This window comes from Procambarus clarkii, chromosome 43, assembly GCF_040958095.1.
Source record: "Procambarus clarkii isolate CNS0578487 chromosome 43, FALCON_Pclarkii_2.0, whole genome shotgun sequence".
Taxonomy (NCBI): domain Eukaryota; kingdom Metazoa; phylum Arthropoda; class Malacostraca; order Decapoda; family Cambaridae; genus Procambarus; species Procambarus clarkii.
Window position 1 is genome coordinate 30,409,544 of NC_091192.1, and position 24,100 is coordinate 30,433,643.

The 24,100-nt window shown below is 40.3% G+C and overlaps 1 protein-coding gene across 2 annotated transcripts; it reads left to right on the forward strand.

The window, feature by feature from the left end:
* Window positions 1–221: 221 nt before the first annotated feature.
* Window positions 222–23,885, forward strand: LOC123755897 (thiol S-methyltransferase TMT1A). Of its 2 annotated transcripts, XR_011221990.1 has the most exons (6): window positions 223–604; window positions 5,843–6,003; window positions 7,119–7,253; window positions 18,363–18,481; window positions 21,023–21,402; window positions 21,536–23,885. XR_011221990.1 is itself a non-coding variant. In XM_045738826.2 (5 exons), the coding sequence occupies exons 1-5, from the start codon at window positions 420–422 to the stop codon at window positions 21,281–21,283; spliced, it is 861 nt and encodes a 286-aa protein (XP_045594782.2). In that variant the 5' UTR covers window positions 222–419; the 3' UTR covers window positions 21,284–23,885. The 2 variants fall into 2 exon arrangements, 1 of the variants encoding a protein (XP_045594782.2); XM_045738826.2 differs by having other exon boundaries at window positions 222–604; window positions 21,023–23,885.
* Window positions 23,886–24,100: the final 215 nt, after the last annotated feature.

Below are 24,100 nucleotides of genomic sequence, written 5' to 3' on the forward strand. Positions count from 1 at the left end.
AAAAAGAAATTAACAACCCAGCGGGTTTTCTTCCTATTGGGGAGTGTTGTACATGCTGCTATGGCGGTGTGTCCACTCACAGGATGAGTGGCGCTGTCCAATAAACTCCCTCCCCCCCCCCCCCCGGGGGAAAATTAATTAAATTTAAATTAAACGGGGAAATCATGAGTGTAGTATATGGAGCAAATGGCAACTGTGATGAAGGTGGTGGTGGAGGCCCGGCGGTGACATGAGCGACAGTGTGGCTGCGACGCCCGGGCGCTGTGTGTGTAGTGCTGTGTACTCGCCTCGTAACCCTCTTGCGTCTGACTTTTATTCAAGAACATTTTGTGGTTTGTTGGAATATCTAAACCACAACGCGCACGTCTTGACATCGCCGTGATCAGGGACTACGAACCTTTCACCGTAAGACAGGTTAGATGAGCATGGAGACAGCTTCTGAACAGATGAACATGGTTCAGGAGGAGGACCTCAGTGAAGGCGACGACGACGAGAACGACCGCTTGACCTTGACGTGGTGGCGTGGTGATGATCTCACAACCATCATCACCATCCTCGCCGTGCTCTGGCTTCTCAAGAAAATTGTATTCGGAACACAACGCAGGTGAGTTGACTTGCGCAAGTACTGCTGGCCTTTGATGTCACTAGTTGGAGGTTGTGGTGCATATAGTGTCTTGAAGAATGTTTATATATATATATATATATATATATATATATATATATATATATATATATATATATATATATATATATAATGTGTGTGTGTGTGTGTTAATTAGTATTAGTATAAGTACTTTGACATTTGTTTCTGGTTCAGTTTTCGCATTTATTTTAAACGAACGCTTAAATTCGTTGATATATAACTTATGTGCATTTTATAATTGGTGGGTTACCTGGATGTGCCTGGGTACCCCATTTACGCTTTCTCATCTCTCATCTCCCCCCCTCTCCTTCCATCTCCCCCCCTCTCCTCTCCTTCCATCTTCCCCCCTCTCCTTCCATCTTCCCCCCTCTCCTTCCATTATATTTCAGATTTCATGAACATTGATGAGGGGAGGCTTAAGATGCAGATTTTTCTTAAAGTATGAGACTTGGGCCGACCGTAGCCGGCCTCTGACCCCCCCCCCTGTCATTCCTGTGTGCCAGCTGTGTGTGGCGCGCCCCGGGGCATCTGGCCTTCTCTGCACAGACATCTGTAGTATAAATGTATGTTTTTTACAACTGATGGATGCATAAATATAAATTCATGTTGATAAAACCAGTGACCAAGCACTCCGATGTTTGTGTATAATTCCCGTCGCCTGACAGCCGAGTGGACAGCGCTCGGGATTCATAGTCCTGAGGTTCCGGGTTCGATTCCCGGTGGAAGCGGAAACAAATGGGCAGAATTTCTTTCACCCTGATGCTCGTGTTCACCTAGCAGTAAATAGGTACCTGGGAGTTAGACTGCTACTACGGGCTGCTACCTGGGGGTGTGTGACAAACACGTGGCCTGGTCGAGGACCGGGCCGCGGGGACATTAAGCCCCGAAATCATCTCAAGATAACCTCGCCGGGGACAGGAAGCCTGTACTTAGGATTATCGAGGTCCCCGTATAGGGCTTTAGGCCAACTGCTGACCTTCTCCAGGATGTAGTTGCTTAACTTCCCAGATACTTCTTCTTCTAGATGAACAGAAGCATCAGGTGAATGAAAACTTGCCCAAACGTTTGTCTTGCCTAGGGGATTGAACCCAAGTCCCTCGATATGTGAGTCGATGATATAGATCGCTGTTATATGTAATTCGATCCAAATATTCTTTATTAAATTTTCGGCATTTATAAAAGCACACAATATATTTATAAATAAATTAAACTGAATCGCCAATTCCAGACACACAGATGGAAACATATACGAGGGGAACAATATACAAGCAGCCCCTGAATGAACAAGCCAATGAAAGAACATATTAATCAACACAGTATCACAAAACACAATACTAAAGACTAGCATTAATACATGACAACTAATTTTAATGTTCCTGCTTTGTCTTTGTGTACAATTTTTACAAAAAATACATCGTATACACAAACAAAATCCACGAATCAGAAATCAACATAGTAAGCCCAAACTCAAAACACAGTGCACAGAGATATAGAGGTATGCCACCAGACTAGTCCCAGGACTGAGAGGTAAAAGTTACAAACAAAGGCTACTGGAACTAAATCTCACGTTCCTGGAAGACAGAAGAGTTAGGGAAGACATCATCACCGCCTACAAAATTCTCAGAGGAATTGACAGGAGTGGACAAAGATAAGCAATTAGCATGGGCGGAACACGAACAAGGGGACACAGGTGGAAACCGGGTACCTAAATGAGCCATAAAGACACACTAGAAAGATTTTTTCAGTGTAAGAGTAGTTAACAAATGGAATGCATTAGGCGTTGATGTGGTGGAGGCAGACTCCTTACACAGTTTCAAATTAGTTATGACAGAGCCAAATAAGCTCAGGAATCTGTACACTAGATGATTAACCGTTGAAAGGCATGACCAAAGAGCCGGAGCTCAACCTCCGCAAGCACAACTAGGTGATTACTTCAAATTTGAAAAACATGACCACCATTACCACACAGTATCCGCTCAGTGTACAGAAGCACAATGTACAGAACAATTGCAATAAAATAATACGGCAGTAATACACACAAAAGCATTAGCACAGTCTGCCACCTGCATATAAAAATGGTGCAAGGTAAACACTTAACATTTACAAGGCAATAACATACAAGGAAAGCATGACATACTGGTCAAGTAATAACACAGCTCTGAAAACAAACGGCTTAATTACAGATGCAAAATTGAAACCAGCACAACAGCACAAATCCCTTCTTCGTGGTTGCTGAAGGTTCGTGTTCCCGAAGCCTGCACGAGTGGTCATGTTGGGAGACGCCTCACTCACCGTAACGCATCAGTGTTCATAATTTGACAGAGTTTGAAAGTTATCGAGGTCGTCTAAACCTAAACACCGCCATCACAAAGTAACCTAACTTTGCCTAACCTAACTTTAGCAAATACAAATGTATAATTAACAAAAATAAAGATAAACCGTATAACCTCGGGAATCCAAACTTACTTCTTTGCTGCCTCCATGTCCTTCGTAGACATCCTGTCTATTCAATACTACAGTGTACGTCCCTTCGTATCTCAACTGTCTTGTTTTCTGCCAGTATAAAGTTAACTATATTAATGTTCATAAAAATAACTCGCTGGCCAATGTATTTTACTGTGAAGCCTACCTAGCCTACAGTAATGTTTAATTTCAATTGTTTGATCTTTGGCCTGAAGTTTATGTAGAATTTTTGGATTTCTGTGCACACCATATATAAAATTTAATCTATTTTTTGTTAGATTTTGTGGGTTGGAATTGGGTTTGTTTATATAGTGACGAAGTTGAGGAGTAAATACTTTGCTCAGTTCTTAAACCTACTCTTTCACCCAGTGTATGAACACGCATGCCTTGCCATGTTGTCACATCTAATCAGCCCTCCTGGACACAAATCTGGCACACAGCCAGGTTTCACAGGTGTGTAGCAGGTGTGTTTGAAAAGAGCTGAAGGAAGTGAAAATATGGTACTGAATACATGGTGGCCATTTTACTGATGTACCTGGGGAAAGGATGTAAATAATCAGTTAGGCGACCCATTCGCTCTTGTTGACTCTAGACGGCAGAGGCCATGGATGATTAATATAGCAATTAGTTTTAATGTCAAGTCTACACTTTCTGCCCAGGCTTTATGGCAACTTTTGAAAACGACACATCCACAACCAGGAACATGCGTACGTATGCACACTCGCCTAAGATCGGACGCCTCTAAACATATCAGCCCGTCCTCATAAGGTTCCTCACCGTCATGACCCTATCGTACTAAAGTGCCCTTATCCTAACCTACCAGAGGCCCTAAAACAGAAAACGACACAGTATGTAAATTTCGCGAGCCGCTTCCATTTTCTAGTACGGCAATTTTGACCCTTAGATTATACGTGCAAATGCGACATTGTATTACCAGGACGGGTTGAATATTTAAACTCCCTCAAAATTCAAATCGAGGGGGGGGGCTGGTGGCTGAGTGGACAGCACTCGGGGTTCGTAGTCGTAGGGACCGGGGATCGATCCCCGGCGATGGCGGAAACAAATGGGCAGTTTCTTTCACCCTGATGGTCCTGTTCACCTAGCAGTGAACACCAGCACACACACACACACACACACACACACACACACACATACACACACACAATAAAGATAAACTGTTCAGCACGGGTGGAACACGAACAAGAGGTGGAAACTTAGTACCCAAATGAGCCACAGAAACGTTAGAAAGAACTTCTGTCGAATACACCACGTGTCAACTTTGTGAAAGAGAAAACATGCACTCCCTTGAACATTATATTGTAGAATGTCCCCAAATTGACTGACTTTCGCCTTCCTGGGCTGAGGTATGCTGAACTTTGTATGAATACTGGAACACTTTATGATATATTGGACTTGTACTCAAGACAATGTGATGCATCAGTTATACAATGTTTGTGATATAACTATAACCTGAGCTTGTAAAATCACCCTAATCACCTTCAGTGGTTAAATGTTTAATAACACTAGTTTATATAGCAGCTACCTTACCCCTGTCAAAGTAGGAGAGACATAAATGTATGTGTGTATATGTATATATTTGTATGTGTGTATGTATGTATTTGTATACAGGATATGTGGAAGCTGGTCAGAATTGCATTTTACCTTTTTAAACGCACATTGTAAAAAGACACATCGAACACTTTATGTAGAGCAGACGTAAATCTGTGTATTTATGTATGTAGGTTAGATTAGCATTTTATAAGCACTGCAATCACCTTCTGTGGTTGATTGTTCAATAAATCACTGAACTATGGTTGATTGTTCAATAACTCACTGAACTATATGTTCAACAGGTCTCTAGCACTGTCTGTGTAGGACAGAAGAAAATGTATGTATGTTGGTTAGCATTATAAATGTGTGGTCACATCTGTAGTAGAAAATAATAAAAAAACTACAATGGCCGAACCTCAGGAGGTCCCCAGGGTCACTCTTGTAGTTGAAGATCTCAACTACAAGATAAGAGATACTGACTGACTTTCGCCCTCCTGGGCTGAGGTATGCTGAACTCTGTAACTATTATACGAGTACTGGAACACTTGATATATTGGACTTGTACCCTAGATTAACCATGTAATGTAACTATATAACCTGAGCTTGTAAAAGCATCTTAATCACCTTCAGTGGTTAAGTTCTTAATTGCACACTAGTTTCTCTGTCAGCTATCTCACCCTGTCAGAGTAAAAGTGACAAATATATGTTTGTGTATGTATATATGAATGTATGTATGTATGTATGTGTGTGTGTATGTGTATAAAGTATATGTGGAAGCTGATCAGAATTACATTTCACCATTATGAATTCACATTAATGCATTCATAAATGTGTGTATCTATGTATTTACGTATGTAACTTAGCCTAACATTTTAAAAGCACTACAAACACCTTCTGTTGTTGGGTTCAATAAATCTCTGAACTGTATGTTTGACAAATCTCTCACCCTGTCCATGGAGGACAGAAGAAAATGTATATATGCTAGTTAGCATTGTAAATGTATGGCCACGTCTGTGGTAGAAAATAATAATAATAATAATAATAATAATAATAATAATAATAAAAACTCTTTTGTAGCCTATTCCCTATTTTTTAACGACAGTTGCAATCCGTTTTGTAATCTACTCTTCGTGTAAACAGAGATCTCAACATGGAATCTACTACCTCCTCCTCCTCATCTTGCAGATGGTTTGCGTACGTGATGCACATGTGTACAAAGGATGTGTTCGTGCAACTAGAGGAGGTGAAGAAAGACCATTTTGCAAGCCTCTCCTTCGTTGTCTCCCACGACCCAGAACTTCGCAAACAGAATGCCATAAAGATCCTCGAAATTGGTGTTGGTACTGGTAGGTGAAATTGATCAAGTCTTATTGTAGTCAAATAATCACATTAGAAAGCTTAGTGATTTTATATCTACAGCAGCTTTCCCATGTTTGCTGGAGCAAATAATTAAGTATTGTTGAGGATTCTATCGTGGTTTTTATGTAATCTGTGTTTTGTTGTGTTATTCTGGGAATGCCTCATCTTAGCGACTTGAAATTTATAGTACTTATAAATGACTAAAATAAAATTTGCCACTGAAATATACGATTTCAGTCAAATGGCGGTTAATTTATGATTTTGTTTAGTTTTCAGTTTCAGTTGAAGATATACCTAGCACAAACATATATCCATATATTTGACATGTTGATTCAGCTTTATTTGTTATTTTTCATAAGTTTATCTTTATCACTTTTATTAGCTAGATCTGACGCTTTACAACTTTATATATATCTGGATGGAATACTATAGGGTTTTGTCATGTTTATCCGGACACAGAAACCATTTACTTACATACACAAGGAATGTGTGTCGTGGTGGGCGTGTGCGCATGGCATGCTCCCGGGCGTCTGTGTTGTGGTGCTGACCGGAAGATATAATGTCACTTCACTATACAGTTGCTTTATTTGTGCTGTTTTGAGAAAATAACACAGAACCCACTCAAGTATGGAGAAAAAAATGGCACAAAACACGCTGAAATGTGGTAGGGGAAAAAAGCATTAAACACGCTCAAATATGGAGACAAATAGCACAAAACTCACTAAAATTTCCAAAACGGTGAAAAACTAATCCAAAATGCCCAATAGAAAACTCATTTGCACACTTTATAATACAGCATAAACTTAGTAAACTATTTCTAATGTATAAATTAATTATTTTAAATAATATTTACACATTTTTGCAAATGTTTCTATTTTATGAACTTAAATCAGGATTTTTTTTACTGCGTTTCTCTCCTAAATCTAAATTTTATATTTTTTTATGAAAATTTCGAAGGGAGAATCCAGTGGACTCATTTGGTTTGTTCAGTAGAGTGATCTGTTAATGGGAGGTTTCATGTGGACAATATATATAGGTACCTAGTATATTTACACATTTTATTTGCTGCTTAAATATATTAGATAGCCTAATGTTTTGACAGGTGTCAACTTGGCCCACTACCCTGACGGCAGCCGGCTGGTGGTCGTGGATCCAAACCCATACTTCAAGTCATACTTTGACGCTAACAGAAAGAAATTCCCCAACATTTACTCTGACGAGATTATAGTAGCATCGGGTAAGCATAGGATGTGTATAAGCCTGCTGACCTGCCTTCATTTTAATATGAGCAAAATTTATTCAGAGTACAATGAATGAACATAAGAGCATAAGAACATAAGAACAAAGGTAACTGCAGAAGGCCTATTGGCCCATACGAGGCAGCTCCTATTCTATAACCACCCAATCCCACTCATATACTTGTCCAACCCGTGCTTGAAACAATCGAGGGACCCCACCTCCACAATGTTACGCGGCAATTGGTTCCACAAATCAACAACCCTGTTACTGAACCAGTATTTACCCAAGTCTTTCCTAAATCTAAACTTATCCAATTTATATCCATTGTTTCGTGTTCTGTCCTGTGTTGATACTTTTAATACCCTATTAATATCCCCCCGGTTATGTCCATTCATCCACTTGTAAACCTCTATCATGTCACCCCTAACTCTTCGCCTTTCCAGTGAATGCAACTTAAGCTTTGTTAATCTTTCTTCATATGAAAGATTTCTAATTTGGGGAATTAACTTAGTCATCCTACGCTGGACACGTTCAAGTGAATTTATATCCATTCTATAATATGGCGACCAAAACTGAACTGCATAATCTAAATGGGGCCTAACTAGAGCAAGATATAGCTTGAGAACCACACCAGGTGTCTTGTTACTAACGCTGCGATTAATAAATCCAAGTGTCCGATTTGCCTTATTACGAACATTTATGCATTGATCCTTTTGTTTTAAATTCTTACTAATCATAACTCCCAGATCCCTTTCGCAATCCGACTTCGCAATCACAACACCATCTAGCTCGTATCTTGTAACTCTATCATCATTACCTAACCTCAGAACTTTACATTTATCAGCATTAAACTGCATCTGCCAATCCTTTGACCATTTCAAAACCCTATCTAGATCAACTTGAAGTGATAGTGAGTCCTCCTCCGAATTAATTTCCCTACCGATTTTCGTATCATCGGCAAATTTGCAAATGTTGCTACTCAAACCTGAATCTAAATCATTTATATATATTATAAACAACAGAGGTCCCAGGACAGAGCCTTGAGGCACTCCACTTACAACATTTTCCCACTCTGACTTGATTCCATTTATACTAACTCTCTGTTTCCTTTGGTATAGCCATGCCCTAATCCAGCTTAATATAGCACCCCCAATACCATGAGACTCTATTTTTTTAATCAGTCTTTCATGTGTCGGTCAGGTGAAGTCACAGTGAGAGGTTGTGTTAACCGGAGCTCCTGAGTGTTGTTATTTTATCATAGCAAATATGGAAGTTGTAGTGAAGGACCTGGTGACTCTAGTGGGAGCCCTGAGGACAGAGTTGGACTCTCTGCGGGAGGAGGTGCGTCAGCTTAAAAAACAACGAGAAGTAACGAAGGAGGAGACCAGCAGTAAAGGGACCTCGTCTTGGAGAGTTACGAAAGACAGGGGCCTTAAGAAGACTTTGATAAAGCCGCCTTCAAACGCCATAGCAACTTCAAATTCATTTGACGTTTTGGAGGACGAGTGCTGTGGAGAGACTGTGGATCGCGCAAAAGGGAAAGCAACGAAGAGAAAGGAAGCGCAGGCCCCTCAGAAAGTAAAGGAAGTACCTAAGCAAACATTAGTTGTGGGAGATTCCCAGATAAGGTATTTGGATAGAACGTTTTGTGCTAGAGATAGGGGGAACAGGTTAAGGGTTTGCTATCCCGGAGCTGGCATTGGTGATATTATAAACAACATGAATGATATTATGGCTGGTAATGGGAACAATCCCATTATTTGCATTAGCGTGGGAGGAAATGATGTTGGTCGAGTCAGGAGTGAGGAACTGATTCAGAGGTATAAAACAGCCATAGAGTTAGTTAGGAGCAAGGGAGGAATCCCGATCATATGTGGCATTCTTCCAAGAAAGGGAGTGGGAAATGAATGGATATCGAGGGCACTTGGTGTCAATTGCCGGCTGGAAAGATATTGCAAATCAAATGCAATATCTTTCATAGACAACTGGGAACACTTCTATGGAAGAAATGAAATGTATGCTCGTGATGGGGTGCATCTATCGAGAGCTGGGGTTGTTGCTGTTGCGAACTCGCTAGAAGAAGTGGTTAGAGGTGTTTGTTTGGGTTTAAACTGTTAGTAGATAGAGGTATGGGAATTGATTTGGAGGAAGGAGGTAATAAAAGTATGTGTTTGTGGGAGAAAGGAATTGGCAAAACGATCAGGGAAAGAGAAGGTCCGCAAAATAACAATTCACTTAGGGTATATTACACTAACAGTAGAAGTCTAAGAAATAAAATTAACGAATTAAATGCTCTTGTCTGCACAGAAAAAATAGATATTATTGCACTTACCGAAACGTGGATGAATGTAGAAAATAGAGAACTATTAGCTGAATATCAAATATATGGATTTAAACTATTTCACACAGATAGATATATTAGACGAGGAGGTGGAGTAGCCATATATGTTGGGGACAATTTGAAATGTAGTCTCAAAGAGGGAATCAAAACAGAGCCACACACAGAAACTATTTGGATTGAATTAAACGAAAAAGCTAATAATATTATAATAGGAGTAATATATAGGCCACCAAATTTAGACAGAATGGAAGCAAAGCATCTATGGGATGAAATATCTAGAGCATCTAGATCTAACAGTATTTATGTCATGGGTGACTTTAATTTTAGCGGAATAAACTGGTTGAACAAAACAGGGAATAGTGAAGCAGAAGATTTTCTAGAATTAATTGACGATTGCTTTCTTACGCAACACATTAAGGAACCAACACGGGAAAATAATATTTTAGATTTAGTGTTAACTAACAGGGAAACGCAAATTAATGACATCGAAATAGGGAGTGAGCTAGGGAGCAGTGATCACAAAGAAATCAGATTTAGCATAGAATGGAATAGACCAGTAGGAAAAAATTCTGTTAAAGTGCCAGATTTTCGAAAAGCTGATTTTAATAGCCTAAGAAATTTTTTGGGTCAAATTGATTGGAAAAGCTTGGGTATGGGGTGTGGGCCGGTCTTGGAGCGAGACATGAACCCAGCGATAGGTGACTTAAATGGGGATTTCGATGTGGATTCAATATATAACTTATTTAAGAATATTCTAAACAAAGCACAGGAACGTAGTATACCATACAAATTGAATAGATCGTATACTAATGACCCAAAGTGGATAACAAAGAATTTGAAGAACCTTATAGGTAAAAAGAGAGCTTGGTACAAAAGGATTAAAAATGGGGAGGTCACTTTAGAACAGGAATTCGTACAACTGGTTAGAAATGTTAAAAAAGAGATAAGGAAAGCAAAAAGAAACTATGAAGTTCGCATAGCAGGGCAAGCAAAGACAAATCCTAAAGGGTTTTTTCAGTTATATCGTACTAAGACTAGGGAAAGGATAGGTCCATTAAAAACTGAGACAGGTCAAATAACAGATAGTGATGAAGAGATGAGTAGTATTTTTAATAAATATTTTGTATCTGTATTTACTAAAGAGGAACTTAACAATATGCCTTCAGCCGAACAAGTCTATGTGGGTGGGGACGAGGACAGGTTGACGAGTTTAGCAGTTACCAGGGAGGATGTTCTTAAACAAATAGTAAAACTCAAACCAAACAAATCCCCAGGGCCGGATGAAGTGTTTGCTAGGGTGCTTAAAGAATGCAAAGAGGAGCTTTGTGACCCACTGTCAACCATATTTAATAAATCAATAGAGTCAGGCAGAGTGCCAGAGTTTTGGAAAGTTGCTAATGTGATACCAGTTTTTAAGAAAGGAGATAGATCACTTGCGTCTAACTATCGACCAATTAGCCTAACGTCTATTGTGGGAAAGTTACTCGAATCTATAATAGCAAATAAAATTCGTCTTCATCTTGAAAAACATAAATTAATAATTGAGTCGCAACATGGTTTTATAAATGGCCGTTCATGTTTAACAAATTTGTTATCTTTTTATTCTAGCATTGTTGAGGCAGTTGATAGTGGTAAGGATTGCGATGTTGTATACCTTGACTTTAGCAAAGCTTTTGATACAGTGCCACATGAAAGACTGATTAAAAAAATAGAGTCTCATGGTATTGGGGGTGCTATATTAAGCTGGATTAGGGCATGGCTATACCAAAGGAAACAGAGAGTTAGTATAAATGGAATCAAGTCAGAGTGGGAAAATGTTGTAAGTGGAGTGCCTCAAGGCTCTGTCCTGGGACCTCTGTTGTTTATAATATATATAAATGATTTAGATTCAGGTTTGAGTAGCAACATTTGCAAATTTGCCGATGATACGAAAATCGGTAGGGAAATTAATTCGGAGGAGGACTCACTATCACTTCAAGTTGATCTAGATAGGGTTTTGAAATGGTCAAAGGATTGGCAGATGCAGTTTAATGCTGATAAATGTAAAGTTCTGAGGTTAGGTAATGATGATAGAGTTACAAGATACGAGCTAGATGGTGTTGTGATTGCGAAGTCGGATTGCGAAAGGGATCTGGGAGTTATGATTAGTAAAAATTTAAAACAAAAGGATCAATGCATAAATGTTCGTAATAAGGCAAATCGGACACTTGGATTTATTAATCGCAGCGTTAGTAACAAGACACCTGGTGTGGTTCTCAAGCTATATCTTGCTCTAGTTAGGCCCCATTTAGATTATGCAGTTCAGTTTTGGTCGCCATATTATAGAATGGATATAAATTCACTTGAACGTGTCCAGCGTAGGATGACTAAGTTAATTCCCCAAATTAGAAATCTTTCATATGAAGAAAGATTAACAAAGCTTAAGTTGCATTCACTGGAAAGGCGAAGAGTTAGGGGTGACATGATAGAGGTTTACAAGTGGATGAATGGACATAACCGGGGGGATATTAATAGGGTATTAAAAGTATCAACACAGGACAGAACACGAAACAATGGATATAAATTGGATAAGTTTAGATTTAGGAAAGACTTGGGTAAATACTGGTTCAGTAACAGGGTTGTTGATTTGTGGAACCAATTGCCGCGTAACATTGTGGAGGTGGGGTCCCTCGATTGTTTCAAGCACGGGTTGGACAAGTATATGAGTGGGATTGGGTGGTTATAGAATAGGAGCTGCCTCGTATGGGCCAATAGGCCTTCTGCAGTTACCTTTGTTCTTATGTTCTTATGTTCTTATGTGGCACTGTATCAAAAGCTTTGCTAAAGTCAAGGTATACAACATCGCAATCCTTACCACTATCAACTGCCTCAACAATGCTAGAATAAAAAGATAACAAATTTGTTAAACATGAACGGCCATTTATAAAACCATGTTGCGACTCAATTATTAATTTATGTTTTTCAAGATGAAGACGAATTTTATTTGCTATTATAGATTCGAGTAACTTTCCCACAATAGACGTTAGGCTAATTGGTCGATAGTTAGACGCAAGTGATCTATCTCCTTTCTTAAAAACTGGTATCACATTAGCAACTTTCCAAAACTCTGGCACTCTGCCTGACTCTATTGATTTATTAAATATGGTTGACAGTGGGTCACAAAGCTCCTCTTTGCATTCTTTAAGCACCCTAGCAAACACTTCATCCGGCCCTGGGGATTTGTTTGGTTTGAGTTTTACTATTTGTTTAAGAACATCCTCCCTGGTAACTGCTAAACTCGTCAACCTGTCCTCGTCCCCACCCACATAGACTTGTTCGGCTGAAGGCATATTGTTAAGTTCCTCTTTAGTAAATACAGATACAAAATATTTATTAAAAATACTACTCATCTCTTCATCACTATCTGTTATTTGACCTGTCTCAGTTTTTAATGGACCTATCCTTTCCTTAGTCTTAGTACGATATAACTGAAAAAACCCTTTAGGATTTGTCTTTGCTTGCCCTGCTATGCGAACTTCATAGTTTCTTTTTGCTTTCCTTATCTCTTTTTAACATTTCTAACCAGTTGTACGAATTCCTGTTCTAAAGTGACCTCCCCATTTTTAATCCTTTTGTACCAAGCTCTCTTTTTACCTATAAGGTTCTTCAAATTCTTTGTTATCCACTTTGGGTCATTAGTATACGATCTATTCAATTTGTATGGTATACTACGTTCCTGTGCTTTGTTTAGAATATTCTTAAATAAGTTATATATTGAATCCACATCGAAATCCCCATTTAAGTCACCTATCGCTGGGTTCATGTCTCGCTCCAAGACCGGCCCACACCCCATACCCAAGCCTTTCCAATCAATTTGACCCAAAAAATTTCTTAGGCTATTAAAATCAGCTTTTCGAAAATCTGGCACTTTAACAGAATTTTCTCCTACTGGTCTATTCCATTCTATGCTAAATCTGATTTCTTTGTGATCACTGCTCCCTAGCTCACTCCCTATTTCGATGTCATTAATTTGCGTTTCCCTGTTAGTTAACACTAAATCTAAAATATTATTTTCCCGTGTTGGTTCCTTAATGTGTTGCGTAAGAAAGCAATCGTCAATTAATTCTAGAAAATCTTCTGCTTCACTATTCCCTGTTTTGTTCAACCAGTTTATTCCGCTAAAATTAAAGTCACCCATGACATAAATACTGTTAGATCTAGATGCTCTAGATATTTCATCCCATAGATGCTTTGCTTCCATTCTGTCTAAATTTGGTGGCCTATATATTACTCCTATTATAATATTATTAGCTTTTTCGTTTAATTCAATCCAAATAGTTTCTGTGTGTGGCTCTGTTTTGATTCCCTCTTTGAGACTACATTTCAAATTGTCCCTAACATATATGGCTACTCCACCTCCTCGTCTAATATATCTATCTGTGTGAAATAGTTTAAATCCATATATTTGATATTCAGCTAATAGTTCTCTATTTTCTACATTCATCCACGTTTCGGTAAGTGCAATAATATCTATTTTTTCTGTGCAGACAAGAGCATTTAATTCGTTAATTTTATTTCTTAGACTTCTACTGTTAGTGTAATATACCCTAAGTGAATTGTTATTTTGCGGACCTTCTCTTTCCCTGATCGTTTTGCCAATTCCTTTCTCCCACAAACACATACTTTTATTACCTCCTTCCTCCAAATCAATTCCCATACCTCTATCTACTAACAGTTTAAACCCAAACAAACACCTCTAACCACTTCTTCTAGCGAGTTCGCAACAGCAACAACCCCAGCTCTCGATAGATGCACCCCATCACGAGCATACATTTCATTTCTTCCATAGAAGTGTTCCCAGTTGTCTATGAAAGATATTGCATTTGATTTGCAATATCTTTCCAGCCGGCAATTTACACCAAGTGCCCTCGATATCCATTCATTTCCCACTCCCTTTCTTGGAAGAATGCCACATATGATCGGGATTCCTCCCTTGCTCCTAACTAACTCTATGGCTGTTTTATACCTCTGAATCAGTTCCTCACTCCTGACTCGACCAACATAATTTCCTCCCACGCTAATGCAAATAATGGGATTGTTCCCATTACCAGCCATAATATCATTCATGTTGTTTATAATATCACCAATGCCAGCTCCGGGATAGCAAACCCTTAACCTGTTCCCCCTATCTCTAGCACAAAACGTTCTATCCAAATACCTTATCTGGGAATCTCCCACAACTAATGTTTGCTTAGGTACTTCCTTTACTTTCTGAGGGGCCTGCGCTTCCTTTCTCTTCGTTGCTTTCCCTTTTGCGCGATCCACAGTCTCTCCACAGCACTCGTCCTCCAAAACGTCAAATGAATTTGAAGTTGCTATGGCGTTTGAAGGCGGCTTTATCAAAGTCTTCTTAAGGCCCCTGTCTTGCCACTCATCACTGCAATGCCACTCATCAATGCAAGTTCAATGTAACCTAAATACCCTTGGGATTCGAACCCCAAACTTCTGTGCAAGAATTATTATATGTAAATATTATTGGCATTTATTTCTCATAGATATCTAAGGTTTTATTTAAATCCAATGAAAGATGGGATTTTGGACCCCAGTTATATATATAGCTACCTTTGGATTATATAATATATAACATTTTCAAAATTTTAACAAATTACATATAACTGACTCGGAATTAATTAGCCAAACACACTTAATACTGGAATGTATCAAAGTTATCATATAATCTAATTGGTATTATTCTTATTAATTTGTATTATAATAACAATTATAATTGACTTCACCAATTCAAACCTGATTAACTTGATTATCCGAACAACTGCAAAAACCACAAATGGGTTTATCTTTTGATTTTGAAAAAGTTAAAGTTATGGGGCTTAGCTGTCAATTTGCAAAACGATGTAAACGTTTACAAATACGTAAGTACATTAAAACAAATTATACAAAATATAACACAGGCATTTCCAAAAATCAAAAAATATATTTCCCTGCTAAAATAACGGGACTAGTCTCGACACAGTGAGCCAGTCATGTATTTCTGCCTCCTCACGTGATACATGAACGAGTTTCTGCCTTCTCACGTGATGCATGTGTTTCTGTCTACTCACGTGATACATGAACGTGTTTCTGCCTTCTCACGTGATACGTGAGCGTGTTTCTGCTTTCTCACGTGATACGTGAGCGTGTTTCTGCCTTCTCACGTGATACATGAACGTGTTTCTGCCTTCTCACGTGATACATGAACGTGTTTCTGCTTTCTCACTTGATACATGAACGTGTTTCTGCCTTCTCACGTGATACATGAGCGTGTTTCTGCCTTCTCACGTGATACATGAACATGTTTCTGCTTTCTCACGTGATACATGAACGTGTTTCTGCTTTCTCACGTGATACATGAACGTCTTGCTGCCTTCTCACGTGATACATAACCGTGTTTCTGCCTTCTCACGTGATACATAACCGTGTTTCTGCCTTCTCACATGATACATGAGCGTGTTTCTGCCTTCTCGCATGATACATGAGCGTGTTTCTGCCTTCTCACGTGATACATGAGCGTGTTTCTGCTTTCTCACGTGATACATGAGCGTGTTTCTGCTTTCTCACGTGATACATGAACGTGTTTCTGCTTTCTCACGTGATACATGAACGTGTTTCCGCCTTCTCACGTGATACATAAAGGTAACATTCTTCTCTGAAGGACACTACACCACGAACTACAGAATACAATGTGCTTACGGAAGGCATTGATCATTTCATTATACTTCCAACACTGAAAATCCAGATGTCATAAGTATATATAATAGGCATTCCAAACAACTGGTCATAAGAGGCCAATACAAAAAATAAACAGGTTAAAATTTATACAAATTTATTACATTACTTCATTGGAAGCAAGCAACAAATCTAGTTTGCCTACAAAGCGTGATTATTTAGTTTAGAATTCATAATACCTCTGTACCACAGGTCCGTAGCCGGGGCCAGAGCCGGTCCATGGCCGGGGCCAGAGCCGGTCCATGGCTGGGGCCAGAGCCGGTCCATGGCCGGGGCCAGAGCCGGTCCATGGCCGGGGCCAGAGCCGGTCCATGGCCGGGGCCAGAGCCGGTCCATGGCCGGGGCCAGAGCCGGTCCATGGCCGGGGCCAGAGCCGGTCCATGGCCGGGGCCAGAGCCGGTCCATGGCCGGGGCCAGAGCCGGTCCATGGCCGGGGACAGAGCCGGTCCGTGACCGGGGCCAGAGCCGGTCCATGGCCGGGGCCAGAGCCGGTCCGTGGCCGGGGCCAGAGCCGGTCCGTGGCCGGGGCCAGAGCCGGTCCGTGGCCGGGGCCAGAGCCGGTCCGTGGCCGGGGCCAGAGCCGGTCCATGGCCGGGGACAGAGCCGGTCCGTGACCGGGGCCAGAGCCGGTCCATGGCCGGGGACAGAGCCGGTCCGTGACCGGGGCCAGAGCCGGTCCATGGCCGGGGCCAGAGCCGGTCCGTGGCCGGGGCCAGAGCCGGTCCGTGGCCGGGGCCAGAGCCGGTCCGTGGCCGGGGCCAGAGCCGGTCCGTGGCCGGGGCCAGAGCCGGTCAGTGGCCGGGGCCAGAGCCGGTCCGTGGCCGGGGCCAGAGCCGGTCCGTGGCCGGGGCCAGAGCCGGTCCGTGACCGGGGCCAGAGCCGGTCCGTGACCGGGGCCAGAGCCGGTCCGTGGCCGGTCCATGGCCGGGGCCAGAGCCGGTCCATAACCGGGGCCAGAGCAGGTTTATGGCCCTCAATTTACGTCAGTTGGGATATGGGTTTGTCAGTAATGTTGTTTCCAAGAAACAATATTTTACAATGTTTCAGAGACAATGTCTCTGAAACATTCCACATTGTAAATATGGAAGGTGAGCTCATCATCACGTTAGCAGGAAACCTTTCTCTGCTAACGTGACATTGACCTTACCTTCCACGGTATATATTTACAATACACAGTCATTGTTAATAGAGTATAAATAAACAAACGAGGTATGCAGGAATAAATAACATCAATAAAATGTGGCACGATACGATAACACGTCTTTCCCCTCCAGGCGCTTGGCCAACACTGAAGACATCAACTCTCACGCCCCTTGGGTTATAGTGAACACCAGAAATATACATAAAACACAACAAAATAATTTATTACATAAAAATGCGATGTTTGGACAAAATTACATATTACCCCCAGCAAGATGATGTCCAGAATCATCTTGACCCGAGGTTAGTAGGTTTGGGGTGGGGGGCGGGTTGGAATTTTAACCATAATTACGTTAGTATTTATTAGAAAGACACAAGGTTTGCATCAGACTGTTGCCATACCTCAAAGCAATTTTAACGCATTTAGATATAAAAAAAAAATCAATTTTCACTCAAGCACCCGGTTCCAACAGTCGGACATGCAGTAATGTGGTTTGATAAGCGAATGGAAAGCCTCGGCCTGCCACACATTTCCCTCTTATTTCATTATAAATTAAATTAACAGATTTTCTAATAAAACTGCGTTTTTCCTCGTGTTACATTCAACACCAACATTATAAGCAGAAAACATCCTAGGATTATGGTAATATAACGGAAATGCAAGATGTTTTAGGTAGATTTTGATAATTCTACGAACCCCTCTTCAAGGTCATGTGGTCAGTATGTTCCTTCCGTCACAGCAACACCGGGGGGCAACGCCCTTCTCACTGCACACTCTTACTAGCACTGGGAGTCTGGGACAAGACTCCACACAGTAACACTGGTGCAACACCCTGATCATGCTAGTGTGGTGTACTTCCTCAGGCGACAACATGGAGATGATCGGAGACAACAGTGTGGACGTGGTGGTGATGACGCTCGTCCTCTGCAGTGTGGACAACGCCGACCAGATCCTTCGTGAGGTTCTTCGTGTACTGGCGCCGGTGAGTTATTTCTTCCCACATGTATTAACTAACCCTACTTCCATAAATTGGGCTAATAATTTAAAATTCATTGGGGGACAAGCAGCCAGTGTAAATATACATGTTAGGCTTATATCAAAGTCCCTCCTCCCCAAGGTCGAATTACTGACCCCCCCTTCCTGTCCATCCTCAGGATGCAACCCCCACAACAAGCTGATTAGCTCTTGGGTACCTATTTACTGCTTGGTGAACAGGTACATTACGTGATACGAAACGTGGCCAACCATTTCTGTTCCACCCGGAATTAGAACTGTGATTTCTCGATTGTAAGTCGAGAATGAATCAGACTGCACTACCGGGACCCAGGCCTCCAATTATCATACCACCAAAGCTTAATATGCAAGCAGGTCACCAATGCAGGCGATGAGTCACAATAACGTGGCTGAAGTAATTTGACCAGACCACACACTAGAAGGTGAAGGGACGACGACGTTTTTCAATTCGATTGAGAATGGTCCAGGACGGACCGAAACGTCGTCCCTTCACCTTCTAGTGTGTGGTCTGGTCAAGGTCACCAATGACCAGACGACGAAAGCTTAGTATGCAAGCAGGTTACCAATGACCACACTACCATCACACAACTTTTTTTTTTTTAATGAAATCCTCTGCACTACAGTTTCCACCCAGATATCCTGACAGCTGCCATGTTTTGATAAATTTATTGTGTTTGTGTCTGATACCATGTTTCAGGGACCTACAAAGACGATAGCTCCATCATCCGAAGAAAAGACATTATAGGTGTTTGAAAATATCACACTGGCCAATTTCTTTTTGGCGAATTCTCTCTTAAAATAGAGCATGACGGCCGAAGTATTGGTTTCTTATCCACCCGGTCTTTTCGTAAATCTGTCTACAACAACAATAATAAGAGTAATAACAATTTTATTTATTAGAATGTGCACCTTTTTATTCATAAGGTTACACATAAATATGAAGCCTCTACTACAAAAGGGGTTTCGGCCAAAACTTTGAATAATTGAGGTAAAAAATGATTTACTGTATACTGCATTCATTTCAAGTATATTAAAGGGAAATTGCTTTCATCATTGGTAAATGTTTAGTAACTTATGTTTTTTTTTATAAAATGCACGTGTCTTTGATTTGTAAATGTTGAAAGTGTATTGGAAGTTTGAGATGTTTTTATTTTTTCTGATAATCTTTAAAATAAATACAGAACTATATTAAAATGTGTTTGGCCAATTATTTAAGTGTACTGTGTTGTTTTCTACATGTCTGTAACATAAATAAAACCCTTATTTAATTATGTTAATTTTATTTTTAACAACAGTATTTCCATTTATATTGATTTATTGGACACCTTAATGAATGATTAACACATGCAAGATAGAGCATAATGCTTGCAGGGCTGAAGTTGCAATTATGAAAGTCTTTGCAAGCTGCGGATGCAATGCTGGTGTTCAGAGCTTCACTACCCAATTGGTCAAGTACTTTTTTATGGTATTTTCAGTCAGTTCAGTATATGTTTGAGCTGTGTATGTGGGGGTTGTGCTTACTTAATACTAACATTTTTGTACATATATATTGAAAATACTTTCCTGTAATTAATTTTGTATTACTTTTCTTTAAACTAAGTGCCACCTTCATATTTAGTAATCACTGGTGTGTCAAAGTTTTTATGCAGTGAATGTGTTAATTATTTCAGTAAGTATTAGTGTTTTTTTTAAGTAGATTTGATTACTTTTGTGTATTTATGTTCTGTATGTATATATAACATCGTATGTTATTTTCTGGATGAAGGAATTAGAACTTGTATAACTCCTGGCCACTAAGTATTTGGATGGAAAAGTATGCATTATGTATAATGTAAGTATGATAAATATTGTGTGAAATATTTCAATACGTACTAATATTTTATTTAAAGCCGTCATGATTTTTTACTTTTTATGTATATAGTTATTTTCTGGACAAAAAGGAATTGAAACTTATAAAAGTATAGGAATATGGCCTCAATGTATTCTTCTGCAAAACTAAGTTTAACATAACTGGTTATTAATCATTACATATTACTATGATATGAGCTGTCTACAAGTGTGGGTTCAGTTATTGAACAGCCACACTGACCAGAGGATGGGGCCCATTTAGCCGTTTTGGCCTGAAGGAGGGGGGGGGGGGGTCGGCCAAAAACAGTTAGATCCGGGCCTGCTGGTGTCGTAACAAATGTTCTACCAGAACCATAACAGAGATGTCACCCTATAACTTTTTGTTCATCACGATGTTACAGATAGAGTCCTGTAGTACAATACTCTTCGTCTCGACTCACAGTTGAGGATTCGAGGTTCGATCCCAGCGCAGGACAAAAACAAGTTGGGCATGTTTCGTAGCACTAAATAAGTACCTTGTAGCTAGGCAACTGTCATGGGTTGCATCCTGAGAACGGACAGTAGCTTGAGCAATGAGGCTATCAACAACTACAATTATAATAAGAGATGCTCCACAGATACCCATTCCTTGTCATCTGTCTCTTATTATTATTATCTGCAGGGCGGCAAGTTCTACTTCATGGAGCACATCGCAGAATTTGATCTGGAGAGGCACAGTCTGAGGAGGCGGCTGCAAGACGTCTTCACATGGTTGCGGGTGTGGCCCTTCATCTTCGACGGCTGCTGTCTCAACCGTGACATGCTGCCCAACATCCAGAGAGCTGGCTTCTCCTCCGTGGATGCTCACAAGTACTACGCTCCTGTTCCCAGCTTCCTCTTCGATCTTGAGCGACCCAATCTGAAGGGAGTTGCTGTGAAGTAGAGCTGCAGGTTATCATAGTGGCAGGTTCGTGTTACAGTTGTAGGTTCTCATTATAGCTACAGGTTTTCTTTATGGCTTGACATTCTTGTTACAGCTGCAGGTTCTTGTTACTGCTGCAGGTTCGTGTTACAGCTGCAGGTTCTTGTTAGAGCTGCAGGTTCTTGTTAGAGCTGCAGGTTCGTGTTACAGCTGCAGGTTCTTGTTAGAGCTGCAGGTTCGTGTTACAGCTGCAGGTTCGTGATACAGCTGCAGGCTCTTGTTACAGCTGCAGGTTCTTGTCTTAACTGCAGCTTCTAGTTATTTACCTGAATTTTACCTGGGGCTACTATCTTGCTAGTGGCCTCAACGAGGACAGGAAGCCGGTCGCTTGTCAAACGTCCCCCCATATTTGTTCTTATGATTTTATTGAGCTTGATCTTGAATTTCAGTTTTTTTTTTGCATTGCATTTGCGACTTCTGTGGGTAGGTGGTGCCCTTGAGTTTATAATCCTGTGTGTGAAAAACCTTCTCCATTTGCTGTCCTCCTACATTGTGGCTTGTTTAGCTTTAAACCGTCGCTCCTTGCTTGTGTTACATCTGGCCTTTTAAAGACGTTGTTTTGATCGGTATTCTCCAAATTTTCTGTATTTTTCAAGTTTCGATATCCGCTCCGTCATGTCTGGTCTGCAGTGTTGCTAGCCCTGTGGCCCTCAACCGTTCCTGGTATGAGAGTTGACTTCGTTTTGGAATGATTTTTTGTCGCTCAGCAGATTCTGTCTAGTTTACGAACGTTCCAGAGGACATCACCATCAATTTAATGTTAGACAGAATCTACTGTGACATTTCTACGCCAAAGCTGCACCCCCGTAATCTCCTGGAGATTTGCACCAAAATGGCCCCATTCACAACCACTTGGGGAGACATGTATACCCAGATAGACGGAGTAGCCACGGGGGTCCCACTAGGAGTCCTCTTTGCTAACTTTTGTATGGGAACACTAGAAGACATCATCTTCAAAGCCACAAGGGAAACCTTGCATCTACTGTACGTACATCGATGTGTGAAAGCAAACTATTCTCCTGTTTAGATAGTACTCATACTATCGTACATATATTTCGTAATCAACAATTAGAAAGTAGAATTTGGTACTATTCAATTTGGACAAACCGGATAAGGTTTTGTATTAATGTTGCTAATAAAACCTAACTTAACATTCCTAAGCAGCTGTATGAGCAATAATATAATGCATATATGTGCTATACTAAGCTTTGGAATATTTAAGTATGGTTTTTATTTTTTTTTCTGGATCTAATTGTCCATTACATCAATATATGTAGGATGGTCCCCATTGTTACAACAGTACTATCACACAACCCATTCTCCTGTTTAGAAAGACCTCCAGGAATTGTTAATATTATTAAAGGATGTATTTACCCAAAACTCAGTGCTTAACTTTACTCATGAACTAGTCATCCATGGTACACTCCCTTTCCTCGATGTCTGCGAGAATCAAAGACAAACTTTCACCAGACAAGTTCATACTAAACCCACCAGCACTGGATGGTGTGTAAGTGGTCACTAAGAATGTCCAGATATAAAACTAGTGTGATAAACTCATATATATGCAGAGCTCTCCTCATATTTCTGATTGGCATAACATGCATAAAGAATTGCACAGGAACCTTCAAGTATTAATGAACAATGGGTACAAGAATTAGAGAAGTCGGCAACCATATCAGGAGATATTTAGATAAATGGGTACAACAGAGAACAATAAATACAACAGTAATAAACCCGTCCTATAAAACTCAATTACAAATCCACGATGAGTTCAAAGTATAAACCAGAAGGAATCATAAAGAAATATAATTCAAAATAGAGTGAAACCCACAGCCCCAGACCAAGATTTGGACTTCATTATCTACTACCAAACAAAAAGAACTGCAGCTTTGATACTCAAGAACAGCCATAATGAACAATACAACCCTCTCCAAAAAGCAAACGTGGTATACCACTTCACACGCCCCAGTGAAGGATCTCACCTTCGATCTACCTATATTGGAATGACCACCACAAAGCTTTTGAGAAGACTGACCTGCCATCTACAATCAGGAGCCTCCAGTGAACGTACGCAAAGTGAACATAACACGACACTGACTAGGAAGGTGCTAGTAGATAATACAAACTTCCTGGAATCTACCACTGACCAAATAAGATTACAAATCCTGGAAGCTATGCTTATAAGAAAAGACCCTTTCTTAAATATACAGAATAACGACTTTGTTTCCGTGCCAACACTGTGATCTAGGTCTCGTCAAATATCACCAGATAATGACTTCTCTACACCCAGCCTACTGTACCTGTGTTTTACCCAATGATTGATCGGCCCTACCTCCTTACCTTGTTTATTTGCCCCCATCACCTCGGCCCCCTTACTTCTTCGACTCTTTCACAAATATTTAACCAATTTTGGTTAAATTGCGGGATAATTTAACACGGACTATTCATGCCCGTGCCACCTCTTGGGTGGCTTAATCTTCATCAATCTCATGTATTCATTCTTTACCTGAAGATGTTTCAGAGTGGAACAAAACGTTGTAGAAAATAAATCCTTCAATAATTACTAGATTTTCTTTACCATAAAGTTTGTTAACGTGATTGTTCTTATTAGTACTACTGATAGTAAGAAAATAGAAGTATAGAAACCTTACACTATAAGATCAACACCACCAGTAATGCGGTCATATTTAACCAAATATGTTTACAGGAAGGCCTGCTGGCCTGCTGCCCAAGTATACAAAATATATACATATATCTGACTGATAAACATCTTGAAAC